Raw genomic sequence first — 15,314 nt, forward strand, 5'->3', positions numbered from 1 at the left:
ACACACACACACACACACACACACACACACACACACACACACACACAGAGTAATCCATGCAAATTGGCCTTATCATTGTTCCTCACACAGGACACTCCATTTCCTGTTTCCATTCCTTTGCACTGATTATCTCATGTATTTGAAATGCACTCCATCCTTACCTCTGCCTCATAGAGTTCCTCTTTTCCCTTTAAGACACAGTTCATATATCATATTCTGCATAAAGCCTATTCTGATTCTCCCAACCCCTAGTGTCCTCCCTCTCAGACTACCTTATATTGGATTACTTTGTATATATTTCTATTTATTAGCTTTACATTTATGTTTTATATGTTTTATTTTTATTTGTATTTTCCATTAGAATGTAAGCTTGTTATAAGTAAGAATTGTTTTTTCCTCTTTGTTTCCCATCAGGCTGTATTTCTCTGCACCAAGACTGGAGAACTTGTGGTCTTGAGGTCACTTGTGGCCTTCTAGGTCCTCAAATGCAGCACCTTGATTGAATCCAAACTTCACAGAACAAATCCCCTTAATAAAATAATTTGTTCTGCAAAACGTGGACTCAGTCAAAAGGCTGCACCCAAGGACCTAGAAGGCAACATGTGGCTTTGAGGCTGCAGGTTCCCTACTCCTGTGAGTCTTGACTTTTCTATTTTGCCTTCAGAAATTGCTACATCAGTTCTTTTTTTTTTAATTAAAAAAAGTTTATTTTTAACATTCTTTTCTTTTTAAAGTTTAAATTCCAAATTCTTTCTCTCCCTCCCACACCCATTGAGAAGGCAAACAATATGATATCAATTATGCAAGTTAAATCATGTAGAACATACTTCCATATCAACCATATTTCAGAAAAAGTAAGAAAAATAAAGAAAGTGAGAAAATTATACTTCAGTTTGCTCTAAGAGTTCATCAGTTCTCTCTGGAGATGAATATTATTTTTTCCATCATGAATCCTTTGGAATTGTATTGGATCATTGTGTTGATCAGAGTGGTCGGATTTTTCATAGTAGATCATCATTACAACATTACTATTACTGGGCACAGTGATCTCCCAGTTCTTCTCACTTCACTTTGCATCAGTTCATGTAGGTCTTTATTTTTTGAACTCCACTCTCATCATTTCTTATAGCACAATACTGCTCCATCACAATCACATGCCAACAACTTATTCAGCCAGTCCCCAGTTGATGAGTATCTCCCTGATTTTGAATTCTTTGCCACCACAAAAGGAGCTGCTATAAATATTTTTGTACATATAGATCCTTTTTCTTTTTCTTTGATCTCTTTGGGACACTGACCTAGTAGTGGTGTTGTTTGGTCAAAGAATTTTGTAGCCCTTTGCACTTGGTTCCAAATTATTCTAAAGAATAATTTGGACCAGTTCACTGCTCCACCAGGAGTTCATTAGCATACCTATTTTTCCCTCGACCTCTCCAACATTTGTCATTTCTGATAGGTGTGAGGCAGTGCTTCGGAGCTGTTCTAATTTGCCTTTCTCTAATCAAAAAACAACAGACCTCCCTTTCTAATAGCATACCAAATTGAAAAATAACTGTCTCATCCCCCTTAAGCAGGGAGCCATTACTCATCAACAGTAATGCCTTTTTTCCTTAGTCCGTTCCTTTGTAAAGCCTCATTGGGTCTTTTTCCTCAGTCCTTTTTGTTCCCTCAGATTGAGTCCTCCAGATAAAAGCCTCCTTTTCTTTTAGCTAGATATCATCTTCTTCAAGTACACCAAAATTTCACCTCTACAGATTTAGCCTCTGGACTTCTCCATATATCCAAAGCCATCTAATTCATCTTTATAATTTATTTCTCCTTTTTAGACTCCAGTCTCTCCCTAGTCCCTTTTAGGGACACGATCCTTTCCTTTGGAATCTAGAAATATAAATTAATAAGTACCCTGGAGAGTTTAGATAGAATAAAAATGAGCAGACCCAGTCAGCACAGTTTTATGCCTCCATTGAACAGTACTAGTTATTCATAATTGGGGATCATCAGGGCAAGAATAGCAGTCAAGGCATTAAGGTAATAGTTTCCCATGAATAGACCAAATCATTTTAAGTTTTAAAAGGTTTCATAATAGACCAAAAACTTCATGTGGCAGTAAAAGTATGAAAGAACTAATTTATGTCAATAAAAACTTTAAAATTTGATTTCCCATGGATAAGATGAAAAGGTTGACATATTTACAGATAAGATAGAATCTGTAGGCTGAAAGATAGTGCAGTTAGGTGAATTCAAAACTAGTAGAATAATCATAAACAAAGAGTAAAGATTAATACATCAGTGTCAAACTGGAGGGAAGTTCTTAGTGGACCTAGTGAGCAGGGATGTTGATTGTAATTATAATTCACATTTATATAGTGCTTTAATGTTACAGAGCATTTTCCTCACAGTAACTTTTTGTTTTCAGAGGCTAAGGTTGGTAGTCCAAATACTGTCATTTCTGCTGTAATGTAATATATGTGTTCCCAAAAAGTACAATGCAAAATTATCCAATAAAACCACAGGGCCTATGAGAAAAATTGAATTGGGGTACAACACTCAAAGACTTCATTAGTGACACAAAAATAGGAATTTTAACGAAGATAGTAATGCAGTTTTATACATATTAAATGGTTAAGAAATAAATAATTATTATAATAAGTAGTAGCAGTGTTTGTGATCTCAGGCTGTCAGAGACCTTAGGCTGCTGCTCACTTGTACCTGAGTTTCCAAGGGGACCTATCTGACAAAGTCTTTAGATCGATGAGCAGACTCAAACTAGGGGCTGGGTGGGGGAATGGTGGAAAGGAGAGAAAATTTTGGACTAGCCCTTCTCTATCCACAGCTTCTCTTTTTTTTTTTTTTTAGTTTTTAGGCAATTGGGGTTAAGTGACTTGCCCAGGGTCACACAGCTATTAAGTGTCAAGTGTTGGTCCAAGGCTGGATTTGAACTCAGGTCCTCCTGACTTCAGGGCTGGTGCTGTATCCGCTGTGCCACCTAGCTGTCCCCATCCCCTATTGCACCAGAAGATATACAATAAATATGAAGTTTTTACCCTGAAAAAGGGGGATGTGGGAATCTGAACGGTTACAGCTTTTGACGTGTAAAGTGGTACAGTTTTCTGCATTTTTGCTATTTCTCCCAGAATAAATTCTGTATAAGCAAACTCAAAATTCACATTACACTCAAATTGTTCCCTATGTATCAGTTGTGTTGAAACAAATTCACATTTTCAAAACAAGCCTTATAGGAAAAATATGCATTATTATCCCAATTTTATAGGTAATGAATCTGAAACTCAGAGAGATTAAGTGACTTGACCAGTCAGATAACTAGTAAATATTGGAACTAGGACTTGTACTCATGTCCTCTTGGTATCAAGTCCATTGAATACCATTATGCTATACTGCTTCCCAGGAATCTGTATTTGACCCTGAATTACTCAACATTTTCATCAATAACTTAGATGAAAGTATATCATGATAACCAAATTGGTAAATAATACAAAGCTGAGAGGAATAGTTAATGTATTGAATGAGAATAGGATCCTGAAAATTCTGGACAAGCTATAATAATGGAATGAATCTCATTAAAATTCAATATAGGTAAATATAAAGTCCTACAGTTTAAAAAAATCAGCTATACAAATACAGTATGAGAATAGTGTGACTGGACAAATTTTGGGTGAAAGAGGATAATGGACTTTAGTGGATGGCAAACTTAATATGACTCAACAATGTGATGTGGAAGGCAGTCTTAGTCTTCATTTTGACAGAAAGAAGATTCAAAGCAAGGAAGCCATTCCTCACACCGGGTCTGGAGTATTGTACTCAATTCAGATTGACATATTTTAGGAAGAGCATTGTCAAACTGGTGAGTGTCTTGAAGAAGATAACTGCAGTGTTAAGGAGACTAGAGACTACAGTATGCCATTTGACATTGGAAGATCTGAGGAATCTTAAATATGGAGTAGAGGAGACTTGGGTAGGGCAAGTTAAGTTATCTTCAGGTATTTGAAAGACTGCAGGATTTCAGAAGGATTAAGCTTTGCTTGGACTTAGAGGACAGAATCAGCAGCAATGAATAGAAGTTTCATAGAGGCAGATTTCAATTCTTTGTAGGTAAAAAACAAACAAACAAACAAAAAAATTTCAAATAAGTTAGAGGTATCCAAAAGAGGAAATGGACTGTCTTGGGAAGTAGTGAGTTAGTTGTCACTAGAAGTTTTCAAGGAGAAAACAGACTGATGAGTATCTTGTTGAAGGAGGGAGTTTCCTGTTCAGGTAGGGATTTTACTAGTTTACAACTACCAAAAAAAAAATTTAACTATCAGGTTGTTTCCATCAGTGAGATTGTGTAACACTCCTTTTAACATTGAGCTTCTTCCTCACCCATCCCACCCCACCTTTTTGGTGTGGTTTTCCTTGTTATCTATATCCACAGGGAAACTTTGAGGCCGTTTCTGTATGATGACAGGCAACCAGTTGAGGGTGAGGTAGAAGGAATCAAACAACTGGCGGTTTAGTATAGAAAAATCCAAGTGATTTGTTTGACATCTTTCTGCTGAAATTATCAGTAAATTTAGTTGACAAGTTAAGTGCAAATGTCAAGCTAATTATTTATCTAAGCACAGCTTAATATTGTTTGCCATTGTTTATGTTCTCATGATAAGAATTATGAGAATTATAAGAAAATTGGATAGATAGGAATGGAAAACAATTAACATTAATAAATATGTGTGAAGCTGTATCTAAATTTGTGTGTTAAATGAATGTTTGAAAATCCAGTTATTGTTGTTTAAAATCTACCTGTAAGCCTTACATTATTTTGTATTATTTTCCAAATTCTCTGAATAGATTCTAGTACCAGAAAATCAAAGTTCACCTGCCAAAAAAGAAAATTTTTTTAGTGTGAATGAAAAACCTAACAGGAAACAACAATTTTTTGTAAATCTAAAAGATATGACCCATAATGCTAATAAACAGGACAGTAGAAATACTTGTTTTCAGGTAAGACTGATATAAATGCAAATGTTCATAAAATTACCATTGATCACATTACTGTTGTGTATTAAATTAGAAATGATATTCTAATTGTGTTTTAATGTCTTTTTAAAAATTATTTAATTACTTTTAGTTTTCAACATTCACTTCCATAAGATTTTGAGTTCCAAGTTTTCTCCCCATCCCTCCTTTCCCAATACCCAAAGATAGCATTCAATTTGATATAAGCTCTACATATACATTTATTTTAAACCTATTTTCACATTAGTCATGTTGTAAAGAAGAATTAGGACCAATGGGAGAAACCACGAGAAAGAAAAACCAAAAAAAGAGAAAGAGCAAATAATATGCTTCAATCTGCATTCAGACTCCAACGTTCTTTTTCTAGAATGTGGATAGCATTTTCCATCATGAGTCTTTTGGAGTTGTCTTAGATCCTTGCATTGCTAAGAAGAGATAAGTCTAACAAAGTTAGTCATCACACAGTGTGGCTCTTACTGTATACAGTGTTCTTCTGGTTCTGCTCACTTCACTCAGCATCATTTCATATAAGTCTTTCCAGATTTTTCTGAAGTCCTCCTGCTCATCATTTCTTATAGCATAATAATATTCCTAATATGTCTTAATTAGCATGCAAGCATTTCAATATTTTCAAATCTTGTTAAAATGAAAGTCTCTTTCAAAAGATTTTATAACTAGATATTTCATTTGTTTTCATAAAGTAAGTCTTTAATGTTTACTATATTTGTAAACAATATAAAATAGGGTGCTAGCCGTAATTGTGGAAAAAGTTGTTATTGTACTCTAACACGTGATTTATAAGTGTCAGAGCAGTGATGGCTTAGGAAAGATTTTGTCTTTGTCTCCTCTGTCATTTGTTTGTCCTTTGTTCTCGAAGAGGACCATGATATCAGGAAAGTGATGGCATGACTTGCAAGTAAATTGGATTTAAGTGAGGGAGGGCTGTACAAAGTCACCAGCCTCACTCTGTCCTCCAGAGCCAGCTGGGTCCAGTGGCCAGATATAGATCAGGACAACTGGAGATGGCCCCTTTATTGTAACCCTATTTGAAAGCAATGTGACATATAAGTTGTAACTCATAGTCCTCATGCTGTGGGCTGGCATGGACCACGCTACCCAATGATATCAGTATCTCTTTTTGGTATGTATTGGGCTGACACAACTCTCAGTGTGAGGGACTGTCTGATGTTGGCAGCTACCAGGTTGAGCGCTGTGGCAAGGGTAGGGTAGGATCTGGGTATTTTGGAAGTCGAGGCAGGGGCTGTGGTAGGCAGAGTCCTGTGTACTGGGATGGGCTGGATCGGAGAAGCCCTGAGGCAATTGGGCAGTGCTATGAGATAAGCTGGGTGCAAGGAAGTAGCCGAGCTTGAGCTCCTGAGGCAAGGGGCGGTGCCACGTGGGAGTGGGATGGCAGAGGACTGAGTTCCCTCTGCTTAGTCCCCTCCCTATATGCAACATCATCCCCAGATGCCTCTTGTGACCTTCCTGACTTCCTGGGTCCCTTTGTGCAGCACTGACCCAGACCCCTCCTCCCGGTGTCTGAGCCTGACTTCCTAGGTCACATACTCTTGTCTATGCGTCAATCCCAGATGCCTCCTTCCTGTATCCAATCCTGGCCTCCTACGTCACTCCCTCCCCCTTGGTGTGCTAAACTCAGACAGCCCCTTCCGGTATCTGACCCTACAATCATTGGCTAGTAGCGGGCTGGGGAGGAGGGGCTAGGTAGGTACTTAGGAACAAGCGTGGTCAGATCACAGGTGCGCTCTCCCCTGGCTCCTGCCCTGTTGCTCTGGCCTTGCTGCTTGGGCTTGCTATGATGGTTTGCTGTGTTGGCCTCTGAATAAAGCTCTGGTGTTGGCACCTCCCGATGGCTCGTCTCTGTGTGGTGATCCGGCTGAGGACCGAAGACCCAGGTGTGGGTAAGACTCTGGTAGTGTGCTTCTTATAAGAGAAGTAGGTACTGGCGCACGGCTGGCAGAAGGTCGGCGTGCGGCCAGTATACTCAGTTTTGATTTTATTTACTTTGTTTCAAGCAATGGGGTTATAAATACAAAAAATAGTCTCTTCTCTCAAAGAGCTTATATTCTTTTTTTTCTTTTTGATATTAATACATATTTATGGAATAAAATAAGTATTTCTATAACATAATACAATAAAAAAGATAATTATACATAAAATTGCAAAGCTACTAAGCATAACTTGCTATTCCTTTCAAATTTACAAGAAAATTATCATGTAAATTTATTTTTTTCTTCTCTTTTTTTCTACACACTCTCCCACCCCGTCCTAGAGATGGCTACCATTAGACATAAGTGTGTGTGTGTGTGTGTGTGTGTGTGTGTGTGTGTATGTATATGTATATAAAGCCACATGTGGCTTCAAGGCTGCAGGTTCTCCACCCCTGTCTCCAGGGTGTCTTGAAGTAGTGATATCATATATTGATCCACCATGCTAAGAAGAAATAAGCCTATCAAAGTTACTGATTATAACTCAGCAATCATTTTTATTTTATTTTATTTTATTATTTTTTATTAATAAATTTATTTATTTTTAGTTTTCAGCATTTACTTCCGCAAGATTTTGAGTTCCAAATTTTCACCCCATCTCACCCCTCCCCCCACCCCAAGATGGCATGCATTCTGAATACCCCTTCCCCTAGTCTGCCTTCCCTTCTATCTCTCCCCCCCTTCTCCTATCCCCTTCCCCTTCTATTTTCCTGTAGGGCAGGATAGATTTCTGTACCCCATTTCCTGTATTTCTTATTTCCCAGTTGCATGTGAAAACAATTTTTTTAAATGTGTGTTTTTAAAACTTTGGGTTCCAAATGTTCTCCCTTCCTCCCTCCCCATCCCCCCTCACTGAAAAGGCAAGCAACTCAATATAGGTTATACGTGTGCAGTTATGCAAAACACTTCCATAGTAGACATGCTGTGAAAAACTAACTCTATTTCCCTTAATCCTATCCTGCTCCCCCCATTTATTCTATTCTTTCTTTTGAACCTGGCCCTTCTCAGAAGTATTTGCTTCTGATTACCCACTTTCCCAGTTTGCCCTCCTCTCTATCATCCCCCTACTCCCTTGTCCCCTTCCCCCCCTATTTTTCTGTAGGGTAAGACAGATTTCCATACCCAATTGAATGTGTATGTTATTCCCTCCTTAAGTCAAATCCTGTGAGAATAAGATTCACTCATTCCCTCTCACTTTCCTCCGTTTCCCCTCCACTGTAAGAGCCTTTTCTTTTCTGGTTTTTTTTTTGTGAAATAATTTGCCCCATTCTTCCTCTCCCTTTCTCCTTCTAGTATAATCCTCTCTCACCCTTAATTTAATTCTCCAGATATGACTCCTTCATCTTTAACTCACCCTGTGCCCTCTGTCTATCTATCTATCTGTCTATCTATCTATCCATATATACATACATATAATTTTTATTCTCCAACTACCCTAATACTGACAAAGGTCTCATGAGTTACAAATATCATCTTTTCATGCAGGCATGTATACAGTTCAACCTTAATAAGTCTCTTATTACTTCTCTTTCCTGTTTACCTCTTCATGTTCCACTTGAGTCTTGTATTTGAAAGTCAAATTTTCTCTTCAGCTCTTTTCATCAAGAATGCTTGAAAGTCCTCTATTTCACTGAATGACTGTTTTCCCCTTGAAGGATTATCCTCAGTTTTGCTGGGTAGGTGATTCTTGGTTGTAATCCTATCTCCTTTGCCCTCTGGAATATTATATTCCATGCCCTGTGGTCCCTTAATGTAGAAGCTGCTAAATCTTATGTTATCCTGATTGTGTTTCCACAATACTTGAATTGTTTTTTTCTGGATGCTTGTAGTATTTTCTCCTTGAAGTGTGAACTCTGGAATTTGGCTACAATATTTCTAGGAGTTTTCCTTTGGGGATCTCTAGATGATGTCTAGGCTCTTTTTTTGATCATGGCTTTCAGATAGTCCAATACTATTAAAATTCTCTCTCCTGGATCTATTTTCCAGGTCAGTTGTTTTTCCAATGAGATATTTCACATTGATTTCTAATTTTTCATTCTTTTGGATTTGTTTTACAGTGTCTTGATTTCTCATAAAGTCACTAGCTTCCAATTGCTCTGTTCTAATTTTTAAGGAAGTATTTTCTTCAGTAATCTTTTGGATTTCCTTTTCCATTTGTCCAATTTTGCTTTTTAGGGCATTCTTCTCCTCATTGACTTTTTGGACCTCTTTTGCCATTTGGGTTAGGCTATTTTTTAAGGTGTTATTTTCTTCAGTATTTTTTTGGGTCTCCTTTAGCAAGCTGTTGACTTGTTTTTTCATGATTTTCTTGCAAAACTCTCAGCTTTTCCTCTCCTTCTCTTACTTGCTTCTCAAAATCCCTTTTGAGCTCTTCCAAGGCCTGGGACTGATTCACATTCTTTTTGGAGGTTTTGGATTTAGGAGCTTTGGCTTCATTGTCTTCTTCTGGTTGTATGTTTTGATCTTCTTTGTCACCAAAGTAAGAAAATATAGTCTGACATTTTTTGCGCTGCTTACTCATGATCCCAGCCAATTACTTGAGTTTTAAACTCTTTGTTAAGGTAAGAGTCTGCTTCCAATATGGAGAATGTACTGTCCTAAGCTTCGGGGGTTTGTACAGCTGTTTTCAGAGATACTTCTAGGGACCTGTAAATTTTCAGTTCTTCCAAGGTGGTATGATAAGGGGTGAGGTGTTTCCTCTCTACCATGTCAGCACTCCTCCTTGCCCTAGGACTGCCCCTCAGAACTGTGACCCAGATCCAGGCACGGGCAAAGCAAGAGATTCCTGCCTCAGCACTGTCAAAGAGATCTCTGCAATCCCCCTCTGATCAGCCACTCGATTCCCCCTTAGTCTGTGGGCCAGAAGCTCAGGAGGCAGCCGCCACCCCAGGCTCACGCTTGGGACTTGTAGCTGAGACCTAGCTCCTCTCTCACCACAGTCACAGACTTTTCCTACTGACCTTGTAAGTTGTCTTTGGCCTTCATGGGTTGAGAAGTCTGGAAACCGCCACAGCTGCCCACGATTCGGCCCTCTGAGGCCTGCTCCAGGGTCCTGCGGCCTGCGTGCCCACGCCAAACTGAGCCCAGCGTGATATACCTTTCTGATCAACCATCCAGGTTGTCTTGGGCTGGAAATTTGTTTTGCTATGTCTTTTTGTGGGTTCTGCCGCTTTAGAATTTGTTTAGAGCCATTTTTTATAGGTATTTGGAAGGGTTTGGGGGAGAGCTCTAGCAAGTCACTGCTTTCCCTCTGCCATCTTAGCTCTGCCCCCAGCAATCATATTTAAACAGCTATTACACATCAGACATTGTTCTAGTTACACATTCAAAAATAAAACAGCCTTAAAGAACTAATATTCTAGATGAGATAAACAACATATATATCAATAAGTAAATATAAAATATATACCAAATAAATACAGTTATTTTAGAATGGTACTAAAAGTGGGAAAGGCCTCTTATAAATGATGGCTTTTGAGCTTAGCCTTGAAGGGAGCTAAGAGTTTTGAAAGGTAGTGGGGAAGAGTTATAAACATTTTAGACATGAGAAACAGCATATGTCAAAGTACAGAGGTGGGAGATTGACATGTATAATGAATAACAAGTAGGCTAATTTAGCTAGAATATAAAGTGTATAAAGGAAAATTATTTGTAATTAGCCTGAAAAGATAGATTTTAGGGCTTTAAATGTCAAACAAAAGATTTGAGACCACTCTCAAAAAGGTTGAGAGTCTCTAAGATGAATAATGTGTCTGGGGATACCCCATATCACACTCATGTGCTAGGAATACATTTGTTTCTCATACTGTGTTTCTTCCTCAAGCAATCCTTTCATCCCTTACACATTTGAATCACCATCACCACAGTCAAACTTCTTAGATCCACCTTTATGTTTGATGCTCTCTGTCAGCATCATTCTCTATTTTCTTCCTATAAGCTTCTATATAGGAAGTGTGGATTGGCAGAGTATTTAAGATACTGAGCCCCAGCTTGCAACCTACAATACTTTGACAGTACTTTGAACAGATTGGAGGTAGGCTCAGTCAACAGTAATATTCCAGAGACATTTGCTGGACGTATTTGTGTCATGTCACTCTTCTTTGTAACACCTACAACTTTCCTAGAGAAGTACGAGTTCACTCTTATTAGAGTTAGAGTTAGGAACTTTAAACCCCAGAGCAACCTCCATCTTCAACCTTTTCTTCTTTTCCTGATGCCAGTCTGGTGGAATTCAGCTTCTAAGGAAGCAGTTCTAGATTCCTCTTTTGAGTATATTTAACATACAGGTATATATCTTTTCATGGTTGTAGTAAAAGAGAGGCAGATAGGTTTGCAGTAGATAGATTGCTGTCCCTGAAGTCAGAAAGATTCATCTTCCTGAGTTCAAATCTGGCCTCAGACACTTACTAGCTGTATGACCCTGGGCAAGTCACTTACCCCTGTTTGCCTCAGTTCCTCATCTGTAAAATGAGCTGGAGAAGGAAATGGCAAACTGATCCATTGTCTTTGCCTAGAAAACCCCAAATGGGGTCACAAAGAGTTGTATACAATCAAAACATGATTGAAGCAATGCAAAAGCAAAAATCTTAGTTTCTTTGGCTGTTCTCCATAGGTCCTCTTCCCACAATGAACCTCCTTGACTTTAGGTCCAAATTCCTTTTTCCTGTGTAAGAGGTTCTGATGACTTTCTGATGAAAGCAGACTTTCGGTTTCAGTGGCCTAGAGGTGAAGAGATGTGTTTAGGACCTTACAAGGCTGTTTTAACCATCATGGGGCCATTCAGGGATTTTTTTGTGTCACTTCTAACCTCACTTTATCCACTATCTTTGCCTCTTTTCCTGAACAGAAGAAATTGTGTTAAGTAACAAAGACACTATTCTTTTTTTTTGCACACATTGATAGTTACAACTGTATTGTTATATGACAACCATATGGTTTTGTCATTTAACAGCCCCCCTCATCCCTTGTATCAGTCTAACATTCATCTATTCCACAGGAACTGCTCCTCTTTTGTCACCCAGTGGAACAGTATTTTCAACTCTTAACAAAGTCAGAGACTTACTTTGTCTTTTGTCCAAGTTTTTATTTAAGCACTATAACCTTAGAACATACATTTCTATGAAGCATATTAGACCAAAAGCAGTCTTCTCCATTATTATTCTTCATTTTTCCTCATCAGTCTCCTTCTACTTCTGAATTACTTCTTTTGAATGTCCTAGCCAGGACTTAAAGGAGGCAGGAGTGACCACTTGCAAATAAAATTAAGTCTTTTGTATAATGCTTTCTTGACCACATCAATTTCTCCATTTAGTCAAAGAGATTGAGACAAAGAAAGGAAATTCATGTTATGGAGTTTGAGGAAAATTTCCCAATATCATGTCTACCCCCAGGAGACTATACCTTGAAGATGGGAGCAAAAAGTAGAAAGATAGAGCAAATGGAGCTGAGTAGAGACAGGTGACTATCACAAGAAAAGCAAAGATGTGGAATTTAGGAAATTAAGGGAGTTGAGCTCACACCAAAAGTCACAATTTCCCCTGGTATGTATTAGGAGACTTAATAAAGATGTTGGAGTGCAGGGCTTAGGGCAACTCAGGGACTGGAATTACTGATTAGATCTGTAAGCTTCTGGTTTCACCTATTGGTGAAACCAACACTGGAGATTTTTCTCCTGTGCTTTCAAGGAAAGAGTGGCCTTTCCTTCATTCATCTGCCCTAATTTACTTTCTACTTTTACCTATCTTCACATTCTCCTGACTGCAACCTAAGTGGTTATCACCTTTAATCTTTAGGGGTTTTGTTATGCTTCTGGGAGTTGGATTTTAAAGATAGCTGTCTTATCAGTCATTTGTGTTTGAATGCATACTGAATATTGGGTGTAGAGAATGAAAATCTGGAAGGGATAGCAACCACAGTGTTGGAGTTTATTTCTATAAAATCCAAGTTAGCACTTTCAGAATGGGATTTTTGACTCCAGGAGCTAAACATTAAGATAGATGATAGCTGATTTAAGGGAGAAAGAGAATCCTTGGGATCACATCATCCTGGTGCACATAAACTGGTAGCCTTGATGATGGGTAGAAGCTAATAGCAGCCATTTTTTTCCCCTTTCCCCTGAAATCTCCCATTGAACTTGTAAGGATAAGCTATTCTTCAAAGGGAATTGAGTAAGGAATCTTCATCCTTAAGAAGGTGGGTAGCAAAGTAGTTCTGCCAGTTCAGTGTATCACAGACAGCTCAGCCTACCTTGCTCACTTAGTGTTGGCTATTGATTATATTTGTAATATAGGATGAAAAGTCTTCCCCCATGACTATTTTTATAGTCTCTACTAAATCACTGACTGCTGAAAAAAGGTGTGGGCATTTGGTTGCTAATTGCTGGCAGTGTTGTTGCCCTTGTCAACTAATCTTTCATGTCATCTTCCTTTATAAAGCAGAAGAGGGTGATAAGGGAAAAGGAATATGCTTAGCACCAGTTCTCTTTGTCTGATGCAATCTGCTTCCATCCCCCTGGCCTTCTCTTTCCCATGCCCAGATTCCAGTGATAGGCTCTTAATCGATCAATCAATGTTTATTAAGCACCTACCAAGGGAGGTCAGTAGGTAGAGTGGAAGAAGAAGAGTGTTCCAGGTATGCTAGACAGCTAAAAGTAAATACCTAGAGCTGAGAGATGGAATGTCTTGTTCCTAGAACAGCCAGGAAGACAGCATCACTATATGATGACTATAGAGATAGATAGGTAGATATAGATATAGATCAAAGGGTACATGTTAGGGAGTAAGATGAAAGAAGACTAGAAAGGTATGAAGGATTTTGAATGTTAAAACAGCATTTTGTATTTGATCTCTTCAAGTCCCTTTTCATGATCTACTCTCAGAGGTTAGAGTGTTTTTCTTATGAATATTCCATCCCTTAATTTACTTTCTGTTATTCTCTCCCTATTAACTCTTTCTCTGTTGAGTTGAATACATTTATACACTAAACTTGTGTGTGTGTTTGTGTTTATTCTACATTGACCAGTTCAGATGAAAATGAGGTTCAAGTGACACCAACAACCTCACCCCTTTCTCCATCTCTGTATATTCTTGTGCATTGCAGTTATGTGAGATAGTAAGTTTCCTGATCCTTCCCTTTCTTTCTTAGTCTCACTCTACTCCTATGTATTGTGTACCTAATCTGTTCCACTGATCTACCACTCAATTTCTTAGCCAGTACCAAATTGTTTTGATGATTACCGCTTTGTAATATAATTTGAAATCTGGCACTGCTAGGCTGCCATCCTTCACAGTTTTGTTTTCACTGATTCTCTTGATATTCTTGACTTTTTGTTCTTTCAGATGAATTCTTGTTCTATAAAATAATTCTTTGCTAGTTTGATTGGTATGGCATTGAATAAGTAAATTAACTTAGGTAGAATTGTCATTTTTAATATGTTGTCTAAGCCTACCTGTTAGCAATTAATATTGCTACAGTTGTTTAGCCCTGTCTTTATTTGTGTGAAAAGTGTTTAGTAATTGTGTTCCTGTAGTCCCTAGATTTGTCTTGGCAGGTAGACTCCCAAATATTTTATATTGTGTGCAGTTATTTTAAATGGAATTTCTCTATCTCTTCCTGCTGGTTTTTGTTGATAATATATAGAAATGCTGATGTTTTATGTGGGTTTATTTTATGTCCTGCAACTTTGCTAAAGTTGTTAATTGTTTCAACTAGTTTTTCAGTTGGTCCTTTAGGGTTCTCTAAGTATACCATCATATCATCTGTGAAGAGTGATGGTTTTGTTTCCTCATTGCCTATTTTTATTTCTTTGATTTCTTTTTCTTGTCTTTTCCATAGCTAGCATTTCTAATACAATACCGAATTAGAGTTGGTGATATTAGACATCCTTGCTTCACCACTGATCTTATTGTGAAGGCTTCATTATAGAAAATGCTTAATCTTTGTTTTAGATAGATACTACTTATCATTCTAAGAAAGGCTCCATTTACTCCTGTGCTTTCTAGTGTTTTTAATAAGAATGTGTATTGTATTTTATCAAAAGCTTTTTCTACATCTGTTGATATAATCATAAGATTTTTGTTGGTTTTGTTATTGATGTGGTGAATTATCCTGATAGTTTTCCTAATACTGAACCAGCCCTGTATTCCTGGTATAAATCCCACCTTGGTCATAGTGTTTGACCTTTGTAATGTATTGCTTTAGTGGCCTTGCTAGTATTTTATTTAAAAAATTTACATCAATATTTGTTAAGGGAACAAGTCTATAGCTTTTTCTCTGTTTTTGCTGTCCTTGACTTAT

The 15,314-nt window shown here is 37.9% G+C and overlaps 1 protein-coding gene across 1 annotated transcript in view; it reads left to right on the plus strand.

Annotated features, from left to right (window-relative positions):
* SYCP2 (synaptonemal complex protein 2) overlaps window positions 1-15,314 on the plus strand; it is a 122,871-nt gene that overhangs the window by 41,427 nt on the left and 66,130 nt on the right. Inside the window, exon 16 of the mRNA XM_027850368.1 lies at window positions 4,846-4,998. Coding sequence (XP_027706169.1) covers window positions 4,846-4,998 — 153 coding nt within the window. The remainder of the gene's footprint in view (window positions 1-4,845; window positions 4,999-15,314) is intronic.

This window comes from Vombatus ursinus, unplaced genomic scaffold (assembly GCF_900497805.2).
Source record: "Vombatus ursinus unplaced genomic scaffold, bare-nosed wombat genome assembly UNPS02000580.1, whole genome shotgun sequence".
Taxonomy (NCBI): Eukaryota; Metazoa; Chordata; class Mammalia; order Diprotodontia; family Vombatidae; genus Vombatus; species Vombatus ursinus.